This window comes from Herpailurus yagouaroundi, unplaced genomic scaffold (genome assembly GCF_014898765.1).
Source record: "Herpailurus yagouaroundi ecotype Mexico unplaced genomic scaffold, PumYag 214, whole genome shotgun sequence".
Classification (NCBI taxonomy): Eukaryota; Metazoa; Chordata; class Mammalia; order Carnivora; family Felidae; genus Herpailurus; species Herpailurus yagouaroundi.
The window spans coordinates 2,122,898-2,136,973 of NW_024412445.1; the positions used below are offsets into that span (position 1 = coordinate 2,122,898).

General features: G+C 57.7%; 1 protein-coding gene across 4 annotated transcripts in view; it reads right to left on the reverse strand.

Moving 5' to 3' along the window:
- The window catches only part of TNS3 (tensin 3), a 210,592-nt gene that overhangs the window by 13,891 nt on the left and 182,625 nt on the right, over positions 1-14,076 (reverse strand). For all 4 annotated transcript variants that reach the window (XM_040455025.1, XM_040455026.1, XM_040455028.1 and 1 more), the window contains 7 exons: positions 12,305-12,476; positions 10,282-10,907; positions 9,453-9,539; positions 5,894-6,025; positions 1,948-2,043; positions 977-1,054; positions 71-148 (listed from right to left, as the gene is read on the reverse strand). In XM_040455025.1, the coding sequence (XP_040310959.1) occupies positions 71-148; positions 977-1,054; positions 1,948-2,043; positions 5,894-6,025; positions 9,453-9,539; positions 10,282-10,907; positions 12,305-12,476 (1,269 nt within the window). The remainder of the gene's footprint in view (positions 1-70; positions 149-976; positions 1,055-1,947; positions 2,044-5,893; positions 6,026-9,452; positions 9,540-10,281; positions 10,908-12,304; positions 12,477-14,076) is intronic.

A 14,076-nucleotide genomic window follows, 5' to 3' on the forward strand; every position in this document is an offset into this window, starting at 1 on the left:
GAGGCCGTGTCACTGAGCCCCCTTCCGCCCCCAGGAACCAGGACGCGGGAGCACGAAGCCAGCTACTGACCTGCCCCTTGCTTGAGGAGCTCGGCGGCTGAGTTGGCCGCCGTCTGGGGAGAACTATCGGCTATTTCCTCCAGCGGATCTGCGAGAAGGAACAAGAAAGAAAACGCAGAAATGAGTCTGGCTTATCGGAAAACAATCTTCACGACACCATTACACTTGTGACCGGGCTCCCAGGCGGTGGCCAGCGCCGGTCTGCGGAGCTGAGATGGTCTCCTGGGGACCACGGCCCCACCCGCAGAAACCAGCACCAGGTTCTGTGCAGGGGGTGCGGCAACACGAGCTGGCAAGACGTCTTCCTCACCTCTGCATCGCTGTGTACCAACGGTTTCAAAAGGTACATCGCACTCACCTGTATTTTAAAGTCACCACTATGGGTTACAGTAATGTTCTGTGAAATTAATACTGCCTACCCAGGGAGCTGGGAAATATGGCCAATCCCACCGTTATGAGGCAAGGGCTTTAGTTCCCTAACTACAGCGATGGTCAGACCGTCACAAAGGTGAAGAGAATACTTTGTCACCTAAGCTCAAAAATATCAACGCCCTGCTGAACTCGTAGAATCGCAAAAATTAGCGCAAACGGCCTTGAAGGTCTCTCGCTGCAGGCATTTTCTATCCAGGGGAACGGTTCACAAAGAGCATCAGGTGACGGTGTTGCTGAGGGCGTCCTCGGGTCTGCAGGCTGGGGTGTATCACCGGATGCCCAGCCTTTAGGGTTTACCCACAGAGCAACACTCTGGTCTGGTTTTCCTCAACGGATCGTCACAGACCCGGCACTGCTGTGCCCGACACGTACACACCCACACACCTGTGCGAGCGCACACACACACAAGCACGTGCACACACATACGTGGGCACACACGCGTGCGCGCACACGCCAGGCCAGCACCGGGGACCCGCGGGCGTACCTCTGTCTGGAATGAGCAGCTTGCAGGGCAAAGCCAAGGGTGTAATGGAATGCTGACACACCAAAGCCGTCAGGCTCCCTGCAAACAGACGAGCAGACAAGAGTTAACACGGCCCTAAATACCGCATCGCTCGGCCGATTTACCCGCGGGAAAGAGGCTGCCGCCGAGGGTGAGCCTTTCTATTTTTAGCAACTAACACGCCTCATGATTGTGGGACTTTGTGCAGAACTTCAATAAAGTGACAAGTGCAGGTGAACAGCTAAGAAGTGGGGGCGCCTGGGGGCTCAGGCAGGTAACCGTCCGACTTCGGCTCAGGTCATAATCTGGAGGTCTGTGAGTTCGAGACCCTCATCAGGCTCTGTGCTGACAGCTCAGAGCCTGGAGCCCGTTTCGATTCTGTGTCTCCCTCTCTCTCTGCCCCTCCCCCATTCGTGCTCTGTCTCTCTCTCTCTCTCTCTCTCAAAAATAAAATAAAAACATTAAAAAAAAAAAAAAACAGCTAAGAGGTAAAGAAACTGCAAGTGACTCTCAGCCCAGACACATAGTCACCAATTTATAAAGAGTAAGTCGGCCGTCTGCCGAGCCTGAGGCCACCTCCGTGGACCCCGCAAGGTGCTTCTGAAGGGTAAGACAATGCCGTGCTTAAGTCTGCACGTGAGTCTGGGCGTCTTCCCAGCAAGCCTGCGACGTCGGGGAGTTCTGGTCTTGCAGGGCCACACCCCGGCTCTGACCCGGTCCACGCTCATAGCCCTGCGTGCCCACCAGAGCGTGGACATCTGTATTTCAGTCTTGAACCTGCTTCCCATCCGTTTGATTTCGAGAAAGCTTTCAGAGCATTTCCATACCCAGTTTATTCCAGAGACGCTAAGGGAGTGAGGCACCCTCGGCGTGATAGCCCTGCCTCTCGGGGGCGGCAGGGGGATGCACACTGCGTGGGCCAGAACGGGGACTGTGCCCCCTCAGCCACTTACCGAAATAGGGCTCGTTGGGGCAGCCTTTCAACCGCACTCCCTTCGGGGTACACTCGATCAGAAAGTGCCGCACAAGCTCGTTGGCCAGGTCTCCCGCTGTGGGAAGAGATTTAGAAGGAAAAAGAGAGAATTTAAAAACGGGAGCCCGGGAGGATGGGAGAGGGGGACAGAACACGGGCTAAAGGGAGGGGCCGTGGGTGGGGCTGTCCTGGGAAGGAGCGCAGAGCCCCCACGGGGACATGCCCGGAGATGCAGGGGTCCTGGGGACAGACCCGCAGATGCTCTGCAAGAACCCCCAGTGCGGGGAACGAGTCAGCAGCTGCAAGCAGGAACACGGGCGTCTGGCACCTTCCCGTCTTACGTACGCGGGGGGATCAGAGGGCTCGGGACACAAGGGGGATACTCGGGAGTGAGCCACTGAGAAGAGTTGGAGGAGCCAGTCTTGTGGGTGCGACTGACCCAGGAGCCGCGTAACAGGCCCCCAGGAAGGAAGCCCCCCCCCACCCCCCGCCGTCACTGTAACTGCACAGAACACCGGTGTCCCCGCTGGTCATGCATCCTACGAGGAAGCACCTGGTGAAAACACAGCCAAGGGCACGCCGTCTGAGGGCAGAATACGAATAACACAGTAAACACAGGGAAAGAAGTGACAGTTCTGTGCCCCCCGTGCCCGCCACGGACCGCGTCTGCGGTCACTTCTGTTTCCGAGCAAGAGGCAGCCGGACAGCAGGACCCGCTGCTGGGGGGGTCTGGTCCCTTGCCTTGCCCGTGGGCGGCTCGCACCGTGGTCCACAGACAACGACGGTGACACAGGGACAGTGGGGCTGGCAGGAAGGGAAAGGGCCAGACTCCTTGAGAGGCAGCATGGCGCCTCATCTCTGAGGAAAATGATCCGCGTCTTTAGCACTGAAGGGGACACACGGCCCTGGTGACGAGTGCCTCGGAGGGACAGCCAGCTGCCCAGAGAACAGATCCGTCCTCAGGATGACTGTCGCTGCGTGGTCTCCGGGTACCACGGGCGGGATGCCGGCACGCTGAGCTCTCTCCTCCCAAACTTATCTGTGGACTAGGGCTGGGCGAGGACAGGCAGCCTGCGGGTGCCGGTGACATTGTGCTTCATGCACCTGCTGTTCTGCGTCCTGTTTCGTCACCTTCACCTCAGGGCTGAGTCAAAGTCCGCCTGCGTGGTGGATGCACACCTGGAGGCGAGAACGCACTCACGGCATCCTCTGTGCTTCCAAAGTGACAGTGTGACACTACGTGCAGGGAAGATGTTGGCTGGAAGTTTCCATGGAGACCGTCCCGGCTCTCCACCGGGACCCCATCTCCGCAGACACAAGATGCTCCGGTCCCCAGACTCTTGTCTGCTATGATCCTCACCCAGGACTGGTGGGGACACACGGGGCTTCTGGAGCTGGTCTCAAGGCTGAGCTCTTCCTTTTTTTTTTTTTTTTTTTTAATTTTTTTTTTCTTTTTGAGAAAGAGACACAGAGTGTGAGCAGGGGAGGGGCAGAGAGAGACAGGGAGAGGGAGACACAGAATCCTAAGCAGGCTCCAGGCTCTGAGCTGTCAGCACAGAGCCCAATATGGGGCTCGAACCCACGAACCGTGAGATCATGACCTGAGCCAAAGTCGGATGCTTAACCGACAGCCCCCCAGGTGCCCCCCAAGGCTGAGCTATTACACTTGATCTGCACGAAGCCTCCTCCCCCCTTGCTTCCAGATGCCACTATCCAGACTTGGGGTCTGTGCTGAGTCATGTGCACCCCCACCCACAGCCACCTGTGCCCAAAGGGACACCTGGGTTTCCCTCAAGCCCCTCGGTCGCGCCTGAGGCCGGACGCCTTGACTGCCAAACCTCACGTCCCTCCAGGCGCAGCCCTAAGGCCGTTTCTCCTGGAAGCCGTGGGCACAGCCTCCGCCCAGGATTTCTACACACCCTCTTCCGTCCTGGGCGCGGAATGTGGGTGAACCATGAGCTCTTCCCGCTCCCAGTGAGGCCAGTGCAGGGGGAGCTGCCTCGGTTTACTGCCTCTCGCCTCACTGTGCTTCCCAGATGTTGCACTGTTTACAACCCGACGGTTTGTGGCGATCCTGAGTCAAGCCAATCCATTGGTGCTATTTACTCGCTTCGCGTCTCTGTGCCACAGCTTTGGTGTTCTTGCAGTATTTCAAACTTTCTCATTATTATTACGTTCGTTACAGTGATCTGTGGTCAGTGATAGGCAGTTAGCTTTTTTATCAATGAAGTATTTTTTCATTAAGGTACACACGTTGACTTTTTAGACTTAAGGCTATTGCACACAGAGTAGCCCACAGTACAGAGTAAACGTAACTTCTACACGCACCAGGAGACCAAAAAGCTTCTTGGATGCGCATTATTGCGATATGGGCTTTATCGACCTGTCTGGAGATGTGCTCGCAAGGTCTCCAAGGTGGGCCTGTGTTCATGCCCTGGAAAGCTGTCAGTGAGGAAAGACAGCAACAGATAGGAGCAGTCTCACAAGTAGAAAACAACGAATCTTGGGGTGCCTGGGGGTGGGGGGCTCAGTCAGTTGAGGGTCTGACTTGATCTCAGCTTAGGTCGTGATCTCACGGTTCGAGACATGGGGCTCCAAGTCGGGCTCAGCACTGAGCACGGGGCCTGCTTGGGACTCTGTCTCTCTCTGCCCCTCTCCCCTGCTTGCTCTCTCTCACTCTCTAAAATAAAACATCAAATAAAATAAAGTAAAATAAAACAATGAATCTCATAATATGAGCAAAAGCAGGTCACAAAATACACGTTAGTTTCCTTCTATAAAGTTGAGAGCAGGCACAACTATGGATTCCTATTTTGGTGGTTAATATAATTTAGGTGGTTAATAATTTAACCTCCTACTTACGAGGCTTCCCTGGGTGATCTGAACCATGTGTGCGTCAGGAACGGAGGAAGGGACAGGCGGGAACTGGAAGGGACACGCGTGTCACTGGGGAGGGCCCGAAAGGGCATGTGACTCCCTACTGGAACTGTATCAGCGTGAACTCACCAACTTTTTAAAGTGATACAGTCCCTCCTCTGGTCACTAGCCAGAAGCAGGGACACTGTGACACCAAGAAGCCCACCCAGCACTGACACATTCCGGTTTCCAGGCTCTGTCCCACGGCACACAGACACGGGGACTTTTGGAGATACGGCAGGGCAGGGAAAACTGGAGGTGCTCACGGGCCGACGGCATGATGTCAGGACATGGGGCCAGTGCCAAGGGCCTCACGGAGCCCACTCTGGGGTGGCTGGAAGGTCCCACAACGATGGATTATGACGCATGGGAGGGGCATGCGAGGGCTTGCCCCCAAGGTTGTCTCCTGGGCCATGGGAACGTGTGTGTTTGCTTCAAGATAACGTGTGTCCTGCACCAAGACATCGCAAACTTCTCTGCACCGTGGTTATGTTCACGACAAAAAGGGTTCCAGAGAGTAAGCAGATTAGACCACGGCCGTACATGGTTCATCAGGCCAAAGAAAGGTCATCTTATGACTCCAGGCTGATACCAGCGCACTTTTAATCCACCAAAATGCTCCGCCAAGAGTAGGCACAAGAATCGTGTATGCGGGACACTGCCTTTTACGTGGGAAAGAAGGAAAAGTGTGTGTTTCCACACACTGGACAGATGGTCGGGAAGGACACACAGGAATGTATCAAGGTTCCCGGCGCAGAACAGGGCCCAGGGGCTGTTCACTCCGGCAGCTGGACAATGGAATGCATCACCTACTTGAAGCAATAAAGAAATAGAATTCACAAATAATTATCGTCCTTGCCTGAACAAGGATGGCACTTAGTGGGCCACAATAGAAACAGACAGAAGGAAGCCTGAGCGCGGCTGTAAGAGTCGTCTCACTGGTGGAAACGTGAGCCACACACACTCCATGTGGGTTACTTCACCCGACGGGCCCCCCCCCGGGTCCCTACCTTTCTTGTTCAGCTGCAGGACGGAGGGCGGGGGAGTGGCCACCTTCATGGCCAGGCCGTAGGCTCCTCGGAAGGAGTGGCTGTCCCTGACGATGAACGACCCAGGCTCCTTGTCCTTCAGCATGGCGATGGCTGGGGAGGGAAGCAGAGAAACACACACGTCTGCCAGGGACCCCACGGCCCAGCAAGCCACCTCCGTTCACGGCCTTTGCAAACTGGGTCAGGGGAGCAGGCCCGCCGTTCCTTGGGGGGGCGAGGCTCTGTAATGACGCACAGTTTTCATGGAGGGCCTGACTGCCAAGGATGCAGACCACCCCGCAAAATGTTGGCTCACGAAGGTACCAGTCATGGTCTCCGAGCTCTCCTGGTACACAGCACGGCCGTCACCCCACGGCACCTGTGAGCTATGAGGACCCCAGCTGACCGTCCAGGACACCGGCCCCCAGCCGAGGTGCCCGGCCCGGGTCTCCATACACACAACGTGGCGGGCAGGAAGGAGGCACAAGGCGGTCTCCCATCCCCGCCGGGGCCCCGTCCGGCACCCTCTCCCCGTGGGGAGTTTTTCTCAGAGACTTTAGAGTGTGTGCTTCCCACGTAGCAGAAGGAAAGAAGCCTCTGTTACATTTTCCAAACACAAAAGGATGGGCTCCAAAAGTTACTGGACATTTAACGCAAATCCCAAGACTCGCCTCAGGGGATGGCAAAAATGTGGCCATAGGTGGCCCTCCGTCCCCTGGGTCTGTGGCAGCCTGGATGGGGCTGGAAGCCCCCTACCCATGTGGCCGTCATCAGCCAGGGCTGACAGCTGGGCCTGGCACAGCCATCCTCCCAACTTCCTGCCTGAGGCTGGGGGCTCGTGGCGAATATGCGGCTTTGAAATCACACCCCTCCCTCCACGTTCAAAACCTGGGCCCCGGGGCCTGGGCTCGGGGTCCTGGAAGATGGCAGCTTGGGGCAGACGACAACCTGTTGCCCAGACACCGGCCAGAATGTCCGCTCGTAACCGGACCACATCTTACAACTTAGCTTATCAACTTGAGGAAAGAAAGGGATTTCAAGTATAAAGTGACCCAAAATGACAGCCACGGAACTGCCGTGTCTGAAATGGAGCAGGACATCCACGGGTGACATCTCAGCAAACAGCGCCGTGGGGCCCGCTGTCCAAGGCCCAGCTCCCAGTGAAATGACCAGGTTCCCCTTCTCTCACGTGGGACAGCGCCCTCCCCCGCGTCCAGGCTGAGGCCCCCGCGCAGGAGCGGGCAAACTGCACGCAGTGGCGGCGAGGGCTCGGCTCTCCGGAAGGGGGCAGGTTTGGGGTGGCCCTGGGAGGTGCCTTCGCCCCTGCTGCCCGACCGTCTACACGGGCTCGAGGCTGCAGGGCAGGTGGGTGCGCTGGGGCACCAGGACCCGGCCACCGACACCAGCAGGCTTCTGCTCCTGGAGTGTTTCTACATCTGGGGGCTGACCGTGGAAGCGGGAAGAAACGATCCTTAGAGAATGACCTATTTTCAACTGTGATCTACCTCACAGAGCTTTTTCTTTCCCTTTTAACGCTGCGATCTTCCCTGGCTGTGGCGGACAGAGGCGCCCCAGCCTCAAGGGCACAGGGGAGGCTGGGTCTGCTCTGCGGAGGGGGGGGGGCGGGGCTCGAGGACAAGGTCAGACCCTGTTCTGAAACAGAATGAGCCAGGACACATCCTGGATGCGGCACAAGGCCCTGCCCAGAGCGGGCCTCACGCTCCCCTCGGAAGTGGGTGGCGGGCAGTGGCCGTGTCCTCACTGTCTCGCGAAACCGGTGCTTTCAAAGCCAGAGCACGGGGGCCCAGTGCATTCTGCCGGAACAGCTGTATCTCGTATCTACCTCACCCGGAAGCCCCGTTTACCCTGCGTAACTTCTACGTGCAGGTTAAAAAACTCCCGAGGCACCGACCTGGACACGGACGTATGTGACCAGTCTTGTCCCCAAAGAGGCACATCCCCACAGTTAAAACACAAAGCAAACCAGACCAAACTAAACCCACAGGCAGCTTTCTGCCATCTGCAGAAGGTGGGCGCTCAAGGGAACGTTAGTCGGGGGTTGGAGGGGTGACCTCTACACAAAACACGGAGAACACAGAGAAGTTGTGTGTGGCTCAACCGGGAAACTCCACGCCCAGAGCACACGTGAACTATTTCAACATGAGGTCCCAGCAGAGAAACACTTGTACACGTGCGGCACAGAGGACCACCCCTGCATGCCTACCAGGCGCCCCCCCATGCCCAACCTCTCCAGAACCTTCCAAGGCAGGGCCCTGCCACGTGTGTCCTACGGGACCACCTGCCTCTAGGGGGAGCCCCGGCTCCTCAGAAAGCCCACCCACCCACCATCCCAGGCTGGAGGCTGCACCAGCGGAAAAGGAACTCCACACAGAATCTTCTAGAACACAGTGCGTGACAGGCCCTTCTCAGACCGTCCCACTGGACCAGGCACTTAGCACTGGGGTTCATGGCCTCAGTCATGGGGGTTCTTGCACCACGAGCAGGGAGGGGACAAGAATGCGGCGCTCAGCCACGCAGCACGGCCACAAAGGCCAATTCAGGAACTCGGAGGTCCCCCCAGGCCGCAGGCTCCCCCCCATGCAACGTGACAATAGGTTCGTTGAGCTCGTGGGAAGAAAGGCACATTCTTACCGTGTTTATGATCCACTTAACTGAATACAAGAATTCCAACGAGAAAGTTGAACAGTGCCGTTTTCCAGCCACTTAACTGTTTCTCTCCAGGCAGTTGTGAGAACTAATCTTCAGGACGAGGCCTGAGGACTTTGTGCAGAAACTGTCCCCCATGTGGGCTGTGTGAGGACCTGCCCTTCATCCCTCCTCCCTGCTCTGAGGCACGCTGTCCCGGCTCGGCCCCCGGGATGCGGCTCAGACGGTGCACGTGCAGCCACATCCCTGCCTCCAGCGACCCCACCAAGCCTGCGTCAGGATGACAGCTGCTCACCCCAGGGGCCGCCCCCACCTCTTCCCCAGCTGGCCGCCCCCCTCCCGGACACCACTCCTGTGAATCTTCCAGGAAGAAGTGATACGTGACTTAGCTGCTCAAAAACACCAACGACCTGGAATTTTCCCAGCTGCCGCGGGGCAGGACCACAGGCACACACCGTGTGGCATGTGTGTGAGGCAGGTGGGGACACCCATCACGGGCCCCCTGATTGAGTGCCCGTCTTTCCGCTGTGGACAAATGCACGTGCACAGAGGCCAGGGTGTTGGGGAGACTTCCGGCCTTCCTCCTTCCCCCGAGGCTCAGGGCCCGGACGGGGACACCGGGAACATCTCTGCCTGTGACCATCCGCAGTCATCACTGCCAATGGCAGCTGGCAGAGCCACCAGAAAGCACACGGGCATGCCGCCATGCTCACGGGCAGTGCTCACGTCTGCCCAGCTCCCTCATTAGGACTGAGCCTCTGCCGTAAAAACCTAAAGGTGCATTTTCTGCAGAGGTAGGTGATAAAGGGCAGGCCTTGCTCAAGGCCACGAGCCCCGGACGTTCCCACCCCGGGGTCCTGTCCTGCCCACGCACCTTGCTCTCGGGAGATATCCGCCTTGTACCAGAATTTGGATGTGTCTTGGACAAAGTTCACGGACACATGTTTATCACCGGCATTATCTGCAAAACAGAATGTAAAACCGGTCACTGCGGAGGGTTTATGGCAACCGCTCACGTCTCATGGAACCAAACGTTCAAAGTCCAATGCGGGGCAAGGATGGGGTGTCCTGGGAAAGAGCGCCATATTTAACTACGCGGGAGCTGGCTGATGTGCGTCAGGGAGCAGGGCTTCCTGACCAGCGCAGACTTGGGGCGACACGGCGGCCGGCCCCAGGGAGCAGGACAGACAGGCAGACGGAGTGGCTGGGTGCTGCTTAATCGTGTCAGTATCTTATTCTTACACATTTGAAACATTCCATAGTTAAATTTTGAATGAGTTCACTGAATTCGAAAAAGAAAGGGGGTAGGGGCGCCTGGGTGGCTCAGTCAGTTAAATGTCCACCTCTTGGTTTCAGCTCAGGTCATGATCTCACAGTTTTTGTGGGTTCGAGCCCGGCATCGGGCTCTGTGCTGGCAGCTCGGAGCCTGCTTGGGATTCTCTCTCTCCCTCTCTCTCTCTGCCCCTCCCCTGCTCTCTCTCTCTCAAAATAGAAACAACAACAAAAAGAAAAATTTTCGAAGAACAAGGATTCCCAGTGGCAGGAGAAACAGAACCCACCGTGGGTCAGCGCAGAAGCAGAGGGAACAGAGACCCCACTGGACGGCTCTGGGCTCCGCTCTTAAGGCGCTGCCCGGACATCCCAGGGCCCCTTCCTCGCTGAGCGAGCGCACACGGGGCTCCCACCGGCGGAGACGTGCCTACCTGGGCTGGGTGCCACTGGCTCCAACGCCTTGGGGAAATCCGGGAGGATGTTGGGGAATGGGATGCTCATGGAACTCCCACTGTGGGGGCTGGAGAAGCCGCTGGATGAAGGGGAGGCTGAGCCCAAAGACCGGTCCCCCTCCGAGGCTCGCTTCTTCTCGGGTAGGGGCGGCTGCCCGGGCAGAGTCAGCGGACTGTGGTGGCCGCTGTGGCCCGGCGTCACCGTGAGAAAACTGGAGGACAGGAAGCCGCTGTCACCGGCCGCTGCTGCCGTCCGCGGGGTGCTGGGGGCCTGGGGTGTTCCGTGAGAATGGACCAGCAAGGCCCCGGGGTCGTCCCCAGGGGCAAGGCAGCTCCCCACGGGGGCAGTGCCGAAGCCCAGGAAGGCCTGGCCACTCGGGGGGCCCAGAGCTTCAGGTGGCTCCGCCAGGGACAGCTGGTGGTTGTGGAAAGGGGCCTGGAGCTCGGCGGGTGGGAGGTGGGGCCGCCCGGGGCTGTCGGGGCCGAGGCTGGAGCCAGGGAACTCGCCGGAGCCCAGGACGCTTCCTGCCGGCCGGCCGCTCCCCAACAGGGCCAGCGAGGCTTTGGGGCTGCTCTCCACCCATGGGAGCTCGGCGGATGGAGGGCTGTTGGAAAGACAGAGCAATCAGAACACTCTAGGAGGCGCCCGGGGATCAGCAGGGGTCCCCCAGGCGGCGAAGACAGACGGGAAACTGGTGCTGAGGCTCCCCCAAAATGTCAGCAGTCAGACCCGCCCTTCCCTCTTCGCCGCTCACCCCAAGATGCTCAGCCCCTCGCACCCGATCACACCTTCCCTGCCTCCTCCCTCCTCACTCGGCCAAGGCCCTTCTGCTCAAGACAAAACCCGGGTCCCCGGCTCCGAAGCCTCTCAGCCCCGTGTCCAGCTGGCAGTCTGTGCCTGCCCTGCATGCACGTCGGCCACGCAGTTCACTGTGTGCGGTTTCTGGCAGAATGGCTTCCCCAGGCACAAACCACGCTCCCCATTTTCTTCTTCCCCCTCCCCTGATAGCTAGCCAGGGCACCTGACTCAGTTTCCCCTAACCAGCTGATTAAAGGAGCCCAGTAGTAATATGAGAAGTTACCCTACCCGAAGCCAGAAATTCCAGGATGGAGGGAATCAGAAATTCCAAATTTCTGGAACTCCAGAAAGTCAGCTCCCAGCCAGCAAATCACACACACTCCCTAGCAAACACTTACTGCCCCAGGCATCACACCAAGTCCTCAGATGAGACCCTGACCCTGGCTTCAAGAAGAAGAACGGGACGCCTGGGTGACTCAGTCAGTTAAACGTCTGACTCTTGATTCGGCTCAGGTCATGATCTCACAGTTTGTGAGTTTGAGCCCCACATTGGGCTCTGCACTGATGCTTGGGATTCTCTCTCTCTCTGCCCCTCCCCTGTTCTCTCTCTCTCAAAATAAATAAGTAAACTTAAAAAAAAAAAAGAGGAAGGAGGCAGAATCAAGAGCTGGGGCATGACGCGTCCTAGGGAAACACCAAGAAACTGTTCCTGGTCAGGGCACATGCAGTGGCTCAAGGGCCGGCCCCCACAAAGCACCGACATGACCTCTCTCCCTCTGTGTGCCCCTCCTGCTCTCGCAATCCACCAAGGGGGTGTCGCTGGGCTTTCCCGAACACCGGGACAAACTCCATGTCCCCAAGAGCACCGCCATCCTGGCCGCCGAGAAGGCCCTTCTTCCAGAAGGGGTGAAATGGCACCCCTGCTCCGGCCTTGGCTCAGAGCACGCTGTCACAGGTGCCGGTCCTGAACTGGCCACTGTCCCCAGAGTCCACCTGCCGGTGGGTTCCCTGAGCACGTGGCCCGTCAACAGTGGGGGGACGCTCTCAGGAGTGTCTATCTGTGATTACACTTCTCAAGAGCGACGGTTCTCAGCACACAGAGCAGCCGCGTGTGGGCTGCAGGCCAGGCCCTCCGCCCTCCCCTCCGTGGCCTGTTCCATCTGCAAGGGCGGCTCCGCTAAGCGCAAGGGCCCGTTTCCCTACCTCTTGCGCCGCTGGCCGGGGCTGCTGCTGGAGGTGGTGCTGGACGTGAACGCCCGCTGGAAGGAGGAGGGCGCGGCCGGCATGTCAGCCCGGAGCGTCGCGGCTTTGGGCCCGACGGGGCTCTCGGACATCCCCACAGCGCGATGCGGGACCTCAGGGCAGCCTCGAGGTTCTGCAGCGAGAAAACCAGAGTGGAGATGTGCTTACAGGCCTGGTCACTATTCTTCCAGAAGGGGTGAAATGGCTTCTGAAAATCTGTGCTGCAGGGGAGGGGCCCAAAGCCACTAAGCAGGGATCATTCTGGTCTGGTGCACTCCCCAAATGCAAGACACGGACGGAACACGCGCCCAACTTCCCCACGCTACGGTGAGCTGACGAGCTTCGTGCAAAGCTTTGTTCTGCCTTGCACACGTCATCAACATCCTGCAGGCGACTTTACACAGACAGACCGACCGTGATGATGAAGCCGGCTGGCTGTCACTTTAGAAAGGGGCTTCAGAGGGCACCTGGGGGGCTCAGTCAGTTGAGCATCCAACTTCGGCTCAGGTCATGATCTCACAGTTCGTCGGTTCGAGCCCCACCATTGGGCTCTGTGCTGACAGCTCGGAGCCTGGAGCCTACTTGGGATTCTGTGTCTCCCTCTCTCTCTGCCCCTTCCCCACTCATGCTGTCTCTCTCTCTCTCTCTCAAAAATTAATAAACATTGAAATAAAAGTCAGGGGTGCCTGGGTGGCTCAGTCGGTTAAGCATCCGACTTCGGTTCAGGTCATGATCTTACAGTTCATGAGATCGAGCCAGGCTCTGCGCTGACAGCTCAAAGCCTGGAGCCTGCTTCCGATTCTGTGTATCCCTCTCTCTCTGCCCCTCCCCTGCTCACACTCTTGTCTCTTTCCCTCTCTCAACAATAAACATGGAAGGAAGGAAGGAAGGAAGGAAGGAAGGAAGGAAGGAAGGAAGGGAGGGCAAGGCCTTCTCTCTGCGAAACAGCTGAAGAGACTCCACAGAAGAGACACTTTCCACAAAGTGCAGACCCTGTGGCTGTGGCTCAGTGGGCACTTCACCTCCATGTGTGCCGAGTTGGTATCTTAGTCCACACCCTGGGCTTCAAGCTTCCTAGCACACGTCCCACCTCCAGCACAGCCCTGATGGCTGGTATCCCCACCCCAGCAAGATGCAGAGACCCTGGCCCGGACCCTGTCACTCAGGGAGTGAGAAACTGAGTGCCATGGAAACCTGCTGTTTAACACCAAGCCAACACCTCCCTGGAATTTCATACATTTTCACGGACAAAATGCCCATCTGGTTATGGCCCGGCATCTCCATTATTTCTGGATATTTGTACAATCTTGCCTTTTTCGATATTTATTTTTGAGAAAGAGTGAGCAGGGTAGAGGCAGAAAGAGAGAGAGGGAGAGACAATCCCAAGCAGGTTCCACACTGTCCGCACAGAGCCTGACGCAGAGCTTGAACCCACCAGCTGAGAGATCATGACCTGAGCTGAAGCTGGACGCTCAACTGACTGAGCCACCCAGATGCCCCACTTGCCTTTTTTGTAAACCCAGCTTCTTAAAAAATCGACTATGGTCAATAAAATAACATTGTAAGAAATACAGGTTATTTTGCTTTCTGCTTTATAACAAGGGAGACTTGGGGCACCTGGGAGGCTCGGTTGGTTAGGAGTCCAAATCTGGATCACAGTTGTGGGACTGAGACTCCCATTGGGCTCTGCACTGAGCACGGAGCCTGCTTAAGATTCTCTCGCTCTCTTGGGG